At 43.4% G+C, this 14,400-nt stretch overlaps 1 protein-coding gene across 1 annotated transcript in view; it reads right to left on the reverse strand.

The window, feature by feature from the left end:
- The window catches only part of LOC137346517 (TNF receptor-associated factor 4-like), an 89,440-nt gene that overhangs the window by 7,826 nt on the left and 67,214 nt on the right, over positions 1-14,400 (reverse strand). Inside the window, exons 3-4 of the mRNA XM_068009986.1 lie at positions 2,728-2,832; positions 1,599-1,760 (exon numbers count right to left, since the gene is read on the reverse strand). Of these exons, the coding sequence (XP_067866087.1) occupies positions 1,599-1,760; positions 2,728-2,832 (267 nt within the window). The remainder of the gene's footprint in view (positions 1-1,598; positions 1,761-2,727; positions 2,833-14,400) is intronic.

Raw genomic sequence — 14,400 nt, forward strand, 5'->3', positions numbered from 1 at the left:
AGTTTCTCTACTCTGAGTTAGGTCTGGAAACATTTGGACCATAGCTGCTCCGAATGCACCTTTAACACAAGTTAAAAACACGGGCCGGAATTTTTCGTTGGGCGTGCGGCCCTGTCCACCGGCCAAAAGGCTGGTGGCGAGCCTGCCTCCGCTGAGCCTGAGGAGGCAGGCCGGGATTTTTCGCTCCCTAGGCCCTTAATTGGTCTTGGGTGGGACTTCCACCTCCTTGAGGCAGGCAGTCCTGCCTAATGGAGCTGTCAGCCAATCAGTGGGCCAGCAGCTCTAAGTCCCAAAAGCACCACCAGGAGCAGGGACCACTGCTAGGACTACACCCAGCCTTCGGAAGATGATGAAGGATGGCCCTGGAAAAAAAGGTAAGTTTTTGGGGCCTCACCGGGACAATTAGTCAGACCCCGGCAAGGCAAGGTGGGGGTGGGGGGGGTCGGTCCTCCGTGGTGAATGCTCAGGAGGGCCCCCCCACTATCCCGCCAACCAAGGGTAAAATACCCACAGCAGCAGGTGGAGGCCCTTAAGCGCCAGTTGATTGGCCACTGAAAGGCCTCAATTGACCTGGGGTGGGTGGGCCGTTTCCCGCCATGGCCACCCCGCATAAGTTTGCAACGGGGGCGGAAGGGGTTCTTGAATGGCCCCCACCGCCTCCCGCTCAATTTTGTGCCCCACCGTGCCATGCCACCAGCCCACTCGTTTGGGGGTGTAATATTCTGGCCATGGGATTATGCACAGCACCAAGGGGGCAAATTTGGATCAAGTGTTTACAAAAGCTTAATTCATAAAGCTGCATTGTATTCAAGTAGGGGAAGCAGTTAGATAACTTTCAGTCAACCAAGGACAGTCCAGCTCCACTACAGATACCTCATTAACTAACCAATGTTCAATGCTGCTATTCAAAGATAAACAACTTGTGCTTTTGCGGGTGCCTTGAGAATTACTGAAACATTTGGTCTTCAATTGTCTAGCGGAGACTAAAACCCCACAGGGTCTGTTGTTTAATCATTCCAGCACTGGGAATGATGCACTCTCTAGATTTATGCACTTTTTTTCCATCTGAGTGGAGCATCAAGCTAGATCCCGAGTCAATAGCTATAATTATACAGAATGTGCATCTCAATCCATCAAATTCCTTCTGCCCCAGCACAGTCTAGGTCAGTGCTCGGCATAAAAAGTTAGCCGCTATCCGCATGTGATTAATTTGGAATCCAGATGTGGCTAATTGCATTTCCGTTTTGGAAATAAATAGACAAAGACACTGGGCACAGGATCCCAATAGTCATTCACATGGTGCACATGTATGTGCTTTAACATTCTTGTACGTTCATTGATAAAATGGTGTAGATGAAAAACAGCATACTCAAATGTTTTTTGATCATCGTGAGTGCTATACTTCCTTGGTTAATGAATGGTGGTGGATGACAGTAAAGTAAATATGCATGTGTGAAGTACATTTACTTGCATCGAGTGTAAGCGGGGTATTTTCTGCTATAATTAGTGCATATGGCTAAAATGGTGCTGCGTTAGCCACACCTGTAACTTGTCCAATGGAAAGTGCTGACAACACAACACTGCTCTAGTGTCCTCACCTCATAACCTTCTCCAGTGAAATCATTGCCACAGTATTCACACTTCACACGACGTTTCGGGCAATCGTGCTGCAGGTGTTCAGCCAGGTCCCTTCTGCTCAGCTTGATTGTGCAACGATTCGGGCATGGTATCACATTGAACGGGCATGTCGAAAGATGGGGCTGCAAATTGCATGTGCAAGTCAGAAAACTTGGGAAATGGTCACTCAACAGAAGCTTGAATCCCCAAATGGTCCAGTGAATTTACCCAGTTAGTTGCTGACCCAGACTAACAAGGTCCCATGTTCAATTGTTAATCTGTGCTGTTAGCTCATTTGATCAGTCGACGCATTAAAATTGGCTTTGGGGGATGGCAGGGAGAGAAAAGGGAGCATGAGAAGGCAGGCAGGGCTCCTACCCAGGATTGCTATCCAAGAACCCCTCTGAAAGGGCAAAATCATCCTTGGCTGTGATTCCCTTAATACTGAATAGCTTACTGATGCTTCCCATCAAAGCTCACACACAGGATAATGGCCCACTGGCCGATGTGCCACAGGGCACCCAGCATCACCATCACTGGTGCCCTGCAGAGAGAGGGAAGGAAGGAGAAAATAATTGGCACTATGGGTCCTCAAAAGAATCTCAATTGTTGGGATACCAATAAGGATGTGAGAACAGCTTCTGAAAACCAAACAAAATCCCAGTGCTCATTATAAATGAGGACATAGTGCCCAGACTTATGGGATAAGATCTCCAATAGCTAAAAGCTCCCTAGGCAAAATGGACTTAGACTGTCTCAGATCAGCTCCTATTGGTATATTGTTTGGCTCAAATTCCCAATATCAAATCAAATGAGATAATTCACCAATGTTGGGGTGGGGGAGCTGGTCATGATCAAGTTCAAGAGTTAAGATGCATTGTTGAGGAAGAGGCCCAGAAATTTCTCTCTGCAGCTAACCTGTGCTTTCGTTACACAGAACCAACTGATGTTGATTGTCCAAATTGGGCAAGTATTCAATGGCCCAGCTTTGATAATATATGATCTGAGCGAGTTTCTTCAATAAAGTTCAATAACGTATCATATAGACTGGGGTCCATTGTGCATCACTGTCCATTCCACAGTAAGGTGCAGTACTATTGAAAGTTTTACCTGCAGCTGCTTAATCTGTCCCGTCCATCTGCAGCCTTCCTCACTGTGAATGCAGCGAATGAGCAGGGCTAGGATCTGGGCTTCCAGCTCTGGGTCAGGATAGATCTGGAAAGCAAGAGCATTAAGCTTAACCTCAATGAATAACAGCTTCTTGTGACTCAGCAAGAGGGTTAATTAATAACGAATTCAACCAGCAAACAAAACTAGTTTCAGGGAGAAAAATTATGTAATTAAGCAAAGCCCTCTTCAAGCATATTTTCCCCTCTGATCGCAGAACCTAGCCCAGGGATACAGATCTGCTGCAGTGGTCCATCACTCTCCAGATCACGATGAAGCAACTCACCAAAAACTAGGGATTGCTCTGGAGCCTTCCTGCTACATCAGGGTTTGGGGGTGCGGGGGTGGAAAGAAATATCATCCATTTTACAAACTTATTTTCCTCATTTCAGCTCTCAAGATCAGAAAGTTACTAAAACATACTCATCACTTTGGGTCAGTTGGTAGCACTCACCTCAATTAAAAACGTAGTGACTTCAATCCCCACTCCAGGACATAGAATTATTGCAGATGAAGCAGTAACAAACCTGGCCTGGCTATTCTGGTGGATTTAAAAGATTCCAAGGTGGTATTCAGAAATTAATGAATCCACTATGTTCTGGCCAAAATTCACCCCTCAGCCAACACCAACATGGATTCACTGACCAGTTACTTCATTTGCTATTTATGGGACCTTGCTATGCACGATTTGGCTGCCAAATATAAATACAAGTTTATACTTCAGAAAACAACCTTTTAAAGAATATGAAAAATGGAAATTGAAGTAATTGTGAAGCACCTTGGAATGTTTTTCTACATTAGCATTGTGTCATGAAGACCCCACCCGCCAAGAATGTGGCATATTAATTTCATATGAACATTAATTTTAAACTGTTGCTAGATTGAAGGGATGACTTGTTTAAAGAGATCAGCAGTGGCTGGAAAAATTTGCATTCTAAGAGACAGTAGCCTGGGAAAAGACAATGGAACTGCTCCCTGATCCAATTAACCCAAATGGATTTTGATCGCCAGACATTGAATGTGGAACAAGCCAGCATTCAATCCACCTCCACCACTGAGGGTGGCTGCTAAAAGAGAGAATCCACAAAAAATGCAGGAGAGTTTGTTGGGGGGGGGGGGGAGAAAACTTAGTCACATGACTAACCTGCTGGCCAACTTGGAGGTTTGAATTGTGTTCACGGGACAGTTTGAAGAAAGGGACTGCTTTGAAGACAACAGAGAAGGAAGGTCTCTTTCCCTGGCTCCCTTTCGCTCACAAATTTCCAAATCCACTGAAGCCACTTAAACCTCAAGAAAGACGACTCCTACATCGAAACAGGTTTGAAAGCGTGCACTGGGCCCCAACGAAATGGCAAGATTTAACTACAATCAAAGTCTCTACATTGAACTCAAAGGGCAGTAAATGAACCCCAGCTATTGCTTCAAACTTTTCCTCTTTATTCTTACTCCTTTTCTGTCTCTATCTGCTTGTGTGTTTCCCGTGTATGCACGCTAGCGTGGTCGCGTCGCGTATTCATAGTAGTTTTAACCGAATTAAGAGTTTTAAGGTTAATAGATTTGAACAAGAAAGGTGCAAGTTTAAGAAAACCTGTCTGGTTGATTTCTTTGCCTTCCAATTGGAGAGCAGTGAAGAAAAGAATCACTGAGGGGGAGCTAAAAACAGTTTTAAAAATTAAACCCCTTCACAGTCAAACTAGGCAAAGGCTGAGAGGGAACCCCTAGACCCCTTTCTCACCTGGTCGTAGAAATTGCTATGTAAATGCAAGTTGTTGTTATATTCTAACAGGGGAAAAAGGTCTTCAGAGTGGAATAATTACAGCACATTTAATCTATTTTTTTTTTGCAGACCTTATTTTAAAAGAGCGTTTTGACATGAAATGATTTGAACAGTAGATTAATTTTATCCAGAGCTGAAAGCCAGTAACAGTGCCTCTGATGTAATATAAATAACAGGGCCATCTCACGGCTTGCTGCCTGGCTGGCCAATGGGTAATTGTTTCTCCACACACACACACACACCGATTAAACAAAACAGCCGTGTTGTGTTGCAGTGCCAGTATTTTTAAATCCTCTGCCACGTGTAGTAAATGTGCAAGCCATCTGTTACATGAAAGTTGAGCTTGTCTTTTGGTCTTGAGAGTCACATCACACCATGAATCCTCGCTGTGTATTCTCTGCAGCTGACAACCCACCCCTATGGAAAGAGTTTGCTGGGTTTCCTGTGACAAGAGTTGCTGTAATAATCATTCAGGGAACCTCAAGTGCCTTTACTGTGAAATCCATTTGGATACGCAGGATCACAACGTCTGAAACAATGGTTTTTAATGGGTTTAAGGTGTTGCACATCCCAACTATGGAATGAGCCACCCTGCTGCATTTTTGGATGTCATTCCCAAATGCTGTCAATAGATTTCTTTCCGTGCTCACCGTGTTATAAAATTATCTTGAAAAGGTGCACATTAAAAAAAAAAATCACCAGACCACTTTGGAACAAACTGCATCAAAATCTGCCATTATACAACAAACTTTACTCCATTACAGTGCGTGAACTGCTACTTACAAACTCCAAGCAATGTGAATATTAAATGCCAGGGCAATCAGGTTAATAATGAGGATGTTGGGAGCAAAAAAGGAAGGCAGGGGAACAGTTTTAAACACAAAGTAGTAAGGGCTGTGAAATCATTTACCAACAAAAGTCACTGAAAAACTGTACAAATGAGTTCAAAGACACAATTAGGTGGGATTTAAATCCATCATAAAATTGGAAAGTTTATTGGCTTTTTCTGGATACTTCTGATGAATTGAAAACAAAATGGCAAATATATGTTGTCGTAAATCTAATGTTTAAGCACAAGACCACTGCATGATAACAGGGTAAGATTTGATGGAGCACATAAGTCAAGATCACCAAAATAGCAAAAAGGGAGTGTTTACACAATTTAAAAAAAAACATGTAGAGGGTTGTTGGGACATTTAATATCTTACCAGATACATTCAGACTTTTACAAGAGAACAAATACTTTTGGAGGGGTGGGGTGGGGGAGAGGCAGGGATTGGAAAGGCTGAGAAAAGGGCAGCTGAATAGGGCTAAGTGGATAGCTTGACAGCTGGCAAATGCACAGCAGATCCAATGGTCTCCTCTTTTCCTGGAAAACTTGAACTGGCTCAATGTAGAACTTCAGGACTAACCCTGTTCCAACTTAACTGGAAAGAAATCAAAGCTGAGAGGAGCCATTCAGCCTCAACAATTTGGGATGCGTCTTCTTGACCCTACCCAGACAACCATACCAGGAAGTGATCATCTTTTGCATGAATCTTCCTTTCACCAGTTTGTACCTAGGTTTTCCTATACTGTAGCAGTGCTTCCACTTAAAATATTGGCACCCAAGGACAGAAATTGAAAATCCTGTTCAAGGATGGGATTGTCTCAATATCCAGAGTTACCATCTCTGGCTGGACATATTTCTGGGAGGTTTCATTGCATGATCTCCTACCTCCACACTCCCTCCTTTGGTTGCCCAACATTTCCATTCGCACTGCCAGCCCACACCAATTGGAAATAAAAAGCCTCTCCATTATCCAATTTAGATGATCAAACAGCTTTTTTTCTCATCTCCAATATTTTTATAACGCAAGTGTTCAAAGAAAATGAAAAAAAGATGATTTTTAATGTTCCATTGATTTCCTCCAGAGTTTCTCGCAACAGTGTCCTGGAGATTAGTCTGGAGACTCCAGGCCGATCTTGGAGGGTTGGCAACTCTATGTAGAGGACTAGTGAGAGGCCCACTTGACTACCCTTCGCTACAAGTCAGACGCTCAGGGCAGGGGGTGGTGAGGACTCTCAGGATTAGAGCTGCACGTTGTCACTCCACAGTGCAAAGGGTTAGAGCATTTCTGAAGGCAGTCCACAAGCAATTAACTGGTCTGAATAAATGAGCTGATGGTGAGTAGCCCTTGTTTAAAGAGGGACTGTAATTGCATTGTGAATTATATTTCTTTTCCTTAAGATCCTTTGTCTCAACTCCTTTCATGTTGACTCATTACCTGAACTGTTAAATGCTGTGTCAGATCACTGGTAGGTTTGTGTATATGCAGCGAGGTCAATTATAACGTGGTCCCACTGACTTGTGGAACTACCAACTAGAGATACAAATTCTCAATGATCTGTCAGAAATTTCTCTTAGAAGTTACAGCGCTAGCCAATGTTCATGATGGTTTGCAGACATTGAGCCCAATGCACAGATTTTTCAAAATGTAAACAGTGCATCACTCTTCTACCCCAACCTCCTGAGGTGCTGACTTTTGGTTCAAATACTAGCCCACTGGTGCACGCCCCAGTACCAATCTTCATCGTACCTTGAGTACTGCATACAGTTTTGGTCTCCTTAAGGAGAGACATACTTGCATTGAAAGCAGTTCAGAGAATGTTCACTAGATGGATTCCTGGGATGAAGGAGTTGTCTTATGAGGAAAGATTGAGCAGGTTGGGCCTATACACATTGGAATTTAGAAGAATGAGAGGTGATCTTATTGAAATATACAAGATTCTGAGGGGATAATAAAAACAAAATACTGCGGATGCTGGAAATCTGAAATAAAAACAAGAAATGCTGGAACCACTCAGCAGGTCTGGCAGCATCTGTGGAAAGAGAAGCAGAGTTAACGTTTCGGATCAGTGACCCTTCATCGGATTCTGAGGGGGCTTGACAGGGTAGATGCTGAGAGGATGTTTCTCCTCGTGGGGGATACTAGCACTAGGGGGGGGGGGGGGTGGGCACAGTTTCAAAGTCAGGGCTCTCCCATTTGACATGGAGTTGAGGAGGAATTTCTTCTGAGGTCATTAATGTTCAGAATTCTCTTCCCCAGACAGGAGGGGAGGCTGGATCATTGAATATATTCAAGGCTGAGTTAGACGAGATTTTTGATTGACAAAGGAGCCAAGGTTTATGGGAAGGGGGGACGGGGGAGGTGCACAGGCAGAAAAGCAGAGTTAAGGCCACAATCAGATCAACTATGATCTTATTAAATCGCAGAGCAGGCTCGAGGGGCCCAATGGCCTACTCCTGCTCCTATAACACTTGTGTTATAAAAATATTGGAGATGAGAAAAAAACCTAAATAGACAGTGTGAGGAGACCATTCCTGCACAGAGGGTATCACTGCAGAGTCTGATGTGTTCACCAGATAGGCAACTATACCCCTTTTTCAGCAGAAGTCACTGAATTAAAGATCTGGTGGGACCATAGACTCAGTGCACCAAGGTCAGGCTATTTGTCCTGTCACCAATTGCAGTTCAGGGTGAGGTACTTTAACTCAGCACAGGCCAGGAATCTAACCTGCGGCCTTCTGATCTAAATGGTGCAGTACTGCACCAGGCACTGCTTTCGCCCACCATCCCATGGCCTAGCCAGACAAAGCCTTCAATTGGGTGAGCCAACAGGTTTCTGTTCTGCACATAGATGGCACTGCAGCACAAGTCCCCCTCACTTCCAATAACAGAGTGAGGCAGAGAATTAAAAAGTAGACAAAGATGTCAACAATATGATGGATATTTTTTGGGCCTTACAGTATTTTGATAGCACGAAGACGACGCATTTATTGCTCTTAGAAATGTATTTATGCATATTTTGAGTGTTGCAAAGACTGCAGCTATATTCAAGAAACTAGGCAATATTTCAGTTTTTTATTACAGCAAAAATCTCAGATATTTTAAAATTCATCTAATTCTGCAGCACTGGGTGATTATCAAAAGACTAAATGACCTGCTTTAATGTCCTGTTCCAATTCGAAAAACAATTGCTGCCCGAATAAATGATACATCGACTGGGGAGAAGAAAGCAAGTTCAGCAGGTAAAACCAGGGGGAATGTTTGGAACTCTTAACCCAATACCAAATTCATGCTGCACTACTGAAATACAAACACGTCAAAATCATTGAAGTTCAGTTCCTGTTGCTTAATTATGAGCTTTGGTCCTTGGAGCAACCAGGACTACAACTAAATCAGTACAAAAGTGGGTTTAGATTTGAACCGGTTCTGTTCTAGCATACAAGTACAGTCTGTGCATAGTCCCTTAAGTTATTGTAGCAGGGCCAGAACAGCTGGTCTGAATTACTAGTTCTGTGCCTGATTGAAATAGAAGGGGAATAAAGCATTCAAATGAAAGCATTGACAGACATTATGACTTTGGGCATGTGCCAAAGGAAGATTTCATTGATCTTAGTTGGGTGTTCTAGGCAAAACAGAGAGGTATCACCAAAGGGGGAGCCTTCTCGCCTCATTCAGGTAAACCTAATCAGTCAATGAAGCAACTTGAACACTCAAGTGCAACTTCTACCCAATTTACTTCAATAACGTGGGGTACAGTAGCACAGCAGTTATATTACAAGGTCTGAGCTAATGATATGGAAACACGAGTTCAAATCCCACCACAGCACCTAGGGAATTTAAATTCAGTTAATTAAATGGTGAACACGAAGTTACCAGGCTGTCAAAAAACAATCTGGTTCGCTAATGCCCTTTAGGGAAAGGAATCTGCCATCCTTACCAGATCAGGCCGATATGTGACTCCAGACCAACAGCAATGTGGTTGACTCTTAACTACCCTAGTAAGCCACTCAGTTGTATTCAATAAGGTGGCTCACCACCACCTTCTCAAGGGCAATTAGGGATGAACAATAAATGATGGCCGCGCCAGCAATATGCAGTGAATGAATAAAAGAAAACATTTCTGTGGGACTGCTCTGATAGAACAGTGCTTTTTCTCAGTCCCATGCATTCCTGAGGTCCCATGACTATGAAAGAAATAATCATTCCATCTTTACCTGAGCAGTTGGTAGTTCTCAAATTGAAGCCCAATTGAATGGTAACTGCAATGAAATCCAAATTACACTACATACCCAGGGTGAACCTGTTGCTCCGAACTCCAGGTTCTCCTGGTGCAGCATTCAAGCTTGCTTCATTGTCTCAGAGCAATACCACGTTCTTCAGAGGCACATTCACAAGCACCAGTTGCAGGATAATCAGTTCACCACCTTGTAGCACAGACTAAGAATATGCACAGAATCACTGGCAGGTAATTCCAAGAGCTTTAAAGGCAGGTAAGATAAACCACCCATGTCATCTTACTGAGAATTTTATCCAATTTCACTGGCAGCACTGTATACAAAAGTCAGCTTTTCTTCCCCTAAAATATACTTTATTCACAAAGTCTGTAAGTACATTACATAACAGTTCAAAACTGGACATTCCATAAAATACAATTCAGATCAGTTTCTTTCAATACACAACATAATGTACCTCACTACACTTGCCATTACAGGTTATATTTACAGTCTACATTTACATTCCATGTCAAACATTCACTGTTGCATACAGCTCGAGGGGTTTTACACAGGTTCCAGCCGCGCGGTATACTACGGCAGGGGGCCTTATACAGTGGCCTCTCCCCATTGAGCCTTGCAGCAGCTGCCCCAAGTTTTAAGTGTGTCCCTCAGCACATAGTCCTGCTTCTTGGAATGCACCAGTCTGCAACGCTCAGTCATCGACGGCTCTTGTATATCATATAAAAAAAGTATGCGTGTGTGTTTATGGTATATATACACAAAGCCAGCTGTATACCACAGGGCTGCACAGTGCATTTGCAACAGCACAAAGCCGGTGGCAGATCCAAGCTCCCTTTCTCTGAATCTTGACACAAGAACATGAAGGCTGACATCTTCATCACACAATTTGAACTCTTGGCATCTAATTAATTGTACTATAAATATACTTGGCATAAAGTAACTGGAGATAAAACCAAAACAGCCAGACAGAAAATAAAACCTGCACAGTTTAAAAAGACATCACTGGCAGCTTCACACCGATGAATCTGCTTAGTGTTTGGCCGCAGGTCATATGGGTCTGGCTCCCTACCTTGAAGAATGCCAACCCCTCAGGGGGAGCCATCTCCAAGATCTACATTCATCCACTATCTGGGCTGCAGCCACACAGCGCCTGCTGCGTCGAATTAAAGATTGGAATACATTTGATTAGTTTTCTGCAGATTGGCAAGAAATGCATGAATTTTTTTTTAAATTACAGTGCAGACTATCTGGGGGTGTAGGGGCACATCTTACGCTGAGTGATGAGGCCAGAGAATACTTGCAACATCAGCTATTATCAGCTGTGTCTCCCAGCCAAGCCTAAAAGCTTTAGGATGCTTAAATGTTGCATGGAATGTATAGCACAGAAAACAGGCCATTCAGCCCAACAGGTCTATGCCAGCTTTTATGCTCCACGTGCGCCTCCTCCACGCCATACTTCACCTAACACCATATCCAGCCGTTTAAGATAGGCTAACTATTAACCTATGCAAGGCTTGGATTATGCACTACACAATAATTTGATCCATTCTGTTATGTTTCAGCCCAGTTAATAGGATAAATGATTCACCCCACCCCCTCCACCAATGCCCAGGATCTTCTCTTGTTATTTTGTGGGGGAGGAAGGATGGGAAGATGTGTCTCAGCCCCTCACAACTGTACTTGTTTTTTTTTTAAAAAATTTCAAATAACCTTTTCTACAGTTCAAGTAATACTGTGTGACCCTTTCTGACTTTGAATGATCACTTCAGCTGCAGGGCAGGGAAAGTGAAAGGGAGTTAAGAAAAGAGTGCTGCCTTTAACTTAGATGAAAAAAATGCCGTTAAGCCAACATTTGAGAATAAAAAATGCTCTTATGCCCCAGTTCCCTCCCCATCACTGGCGTCAGTTCAACCTCCGGAGGCCCTCACCACTACAAAGCGTTACAGAACTCTACTCTCCAGGCAGCTACCACAGAACAGACATAGAATTGTACTAATCTGCTTGATGTGAAAGAAAGGGGAAACTGATCCACTGCTCCCTCAATTGTACCAGGTACTTTCAGGGTGAAAGTACCTAAGAGCAGCATCAAAACCCACCTCACTCACTCAACAGGCAAATACTGACTGTGGAAAGCTGGGAAAACAAAACAGATTCAGAACCTTGACGCTTATTTGAATAAAGCTGGTTGTTATTTAGAGTCAAGCTGAGGATTGGACTCGCTCAATGAGGAGTTCTGCCAGAATGAAATTAGAAAATTGAAAAGGGACTGTTGGCAATGGGAAAGGGTTTATTTATGTTATTTGTGCTCAATTCTAAAGGGTTTTGTGATGGCCTTATTTATACGGTTTGTGGTAGGTCCCGGAGTTGTGCGTGTTTCCTAACTTGATCACCGATGAAAGGCTGTTACGTTGTCTCAGGATCAACTGCTGACAATGCACCTTTTGATACGTTCCGGTAATTTGAATGGATGGGGGTCTTATCAACATTTCACTGGAAGACTATACAATGGACAATTAGTATAAGAAGCCAGAAGAGTGTCTGGGGCTGGAGAGGAGTGGTGGGTGAAAAGGTAATGGAAGAATCAGCAACACTGAAGTACTGGAGTGACAAGCACAGATCCCAACCTCTATTGGGAAACAGTGGGCTTCTCTGTTTTTTTTCCCCCATGCAAAGGGGAGTGGAAACCTGGAATTCTTGCTCCCAAAAGGCTGTGGAAACTGAGATCGACAGATTTTATTACATAAGAGTATCATGGGATATGGATCGAAGGCCAGTAAAATGGAGTTAAGATGCAAGTCAACCATGATCTAATGGATGGCAGAGCTGGCTCGAAGGGCTGAATGACTTACTCGTGTCCCTATAGGAGGCAAGTTGCCGGTTTTGCTCAGGTTGTCTAAGGACGGTGTCAACTTAATGTAGCACTCCAACTCTCGAGTCAGAAGGCTGTGGGTTTCAGGCCCATTATGGGTTTTCAGGACATAGACCTATATTTAATCTTGAGTGACATACTGAGGGAGTGCTACGTTGTTGAAGGTGCTTTCTTTTTGGGAAGAACTGTGAAACCCATCTGCTGGACTAGGGGGGTGTTCGATGCCATGGCAATTTTTTGGGTTCTCCCACCCTCAAAATCAACATCAAAATCAGATTAAGCGAACATTTAAAAATTGCAGTTCTGAACTGCACAATCAGAAGGCTATCCTTCAGATGAGACTTTAAACTGAAGGCCTGTCCACGCTCCCAAGTGGACAGAAAAAAATCACCAAGAGATTATCCAGTCATTTATCCCATACCTGGACTCCAAGTGTTAAACTACGAGGAGAGATTAAACAACCTAGGGCTATATTCCTTGGAATTTAGATCATTACAGCATGCTTTGATCGAAGTTTTCAAGATATTACAGGCAACAGATCAGGTAGACTGGGGGCAGGGGAAGCATTTTCGCTAGTTGGAAAGTCTAGGACTAGGAGGCATAGTCATAAAAATAAGAGCCAAACCTTTCAGGAGTGAAATTAGGACATGCACAGGGTGGTAGAATTTTGGAACACTTCCGCAAATGGCAATTGATGTTCGATCAATTGTTAATTTTAGATCGGAGATTGATAGATTTGTGTTAACCAAAGGTATTAAGGGATATGGGGAAAAGGCAGTTATCTAGAGCTAGGTCACAAATCTTCCATGACCTCACTGAATGGTAAAACAGGCTCGAGGGGCTAAATGACCTCCTTCTGTTCCTAGTTGCTTGTGGGATACTGCTATGCCCGTTTCCCTACCTTACAAACATAACTATGCCAAGTAATTAATTGACTGATATATTGTTGGGCATTCTGATGTTGTGAAAGGCTCTTTTCTTTAGATAGAATTGAAGCAGCAGGGTTGGGACATGAGGGAAAATTAAAGAACATGAGGTAGTCTTTAGCTGTGGACAACAACATCAACAACACACTCCATACCCAGCTGATTAGGAGGCACGCTTGGAAAAGGCTATCTAAGATAGACAGAAATGATTTTTTGAACACCTCAAGCCTTTCATAACTATTTTGACCCAACATGATTTCCGATTAATTTGCACACCAACATCATGCAGCCACTTATCCCTGCCACAGCAAGGGCAAGAGAAAAATTCCAAGTGTGTCTGTCTCATCTATAACCCTACCTATCGGGGGAATAAGCAGACAGATTTCCTTTTTACAAGAGTCAGCCTTTATGCCAAAGGATGATGGAAACAAGTACCAAAATCAGCTTTCTCACAAGAGATCTGATGTGGAAAGACAGTCCCATCATTCATGCTCAGATTCTTTGCCTTTACCTCATTTCCCTGCAATTTGTGGCTCGGTGATTTGCTGCTGCAGCAGTTTCTTTAGCTAAGCAACCCGAAAGCATTTACTCAAACAGACTGTGGCTTTTCCTGTTGAAATACATTGGAACCCCAACAGAAACGTTATTGTCCACAGGAAGAAGAACAAATTCATTCAGGGCCAGAAAGGAAGTTTGTGGGGGTGGGGGGGTGGGGAAAAGAGGGAGAAAGGTTGCGTTTGATGTAAAAACAAAGCAAAATAAAACCATCCTATTCATCCTGCATCATTACAGAGCACAGACTGGCAGGAGGAGGAAGGTGACACACTAGGGGCTTTCAAAGATAATTGCGTGTACCCAAGAGCTCAGTGAGTCAAGCACGTAAATGTGGCTCGCGATTATTTTTCTTGCCCCTCCCATCTCCACTTCTTCCGAAGGCAACAGCTCATGCTGTGGTTTGTTTCATGAACAGCAGCAGCTC

This window comes from Heterodontus francisci, chromosome 30 (assembly GCF_036365525.1).
Source record: "Heterodontus francisci isolate sHetFra1 chromosome 30, sHetFra1.hap1, whole genome shotgun sequence".
NCBI lineage: Eukaryota > Metazoa > Chordata > Chondrichthyes > Heterodontiformes > Heterodontidae > Heterodontus > Heterodontus francisci.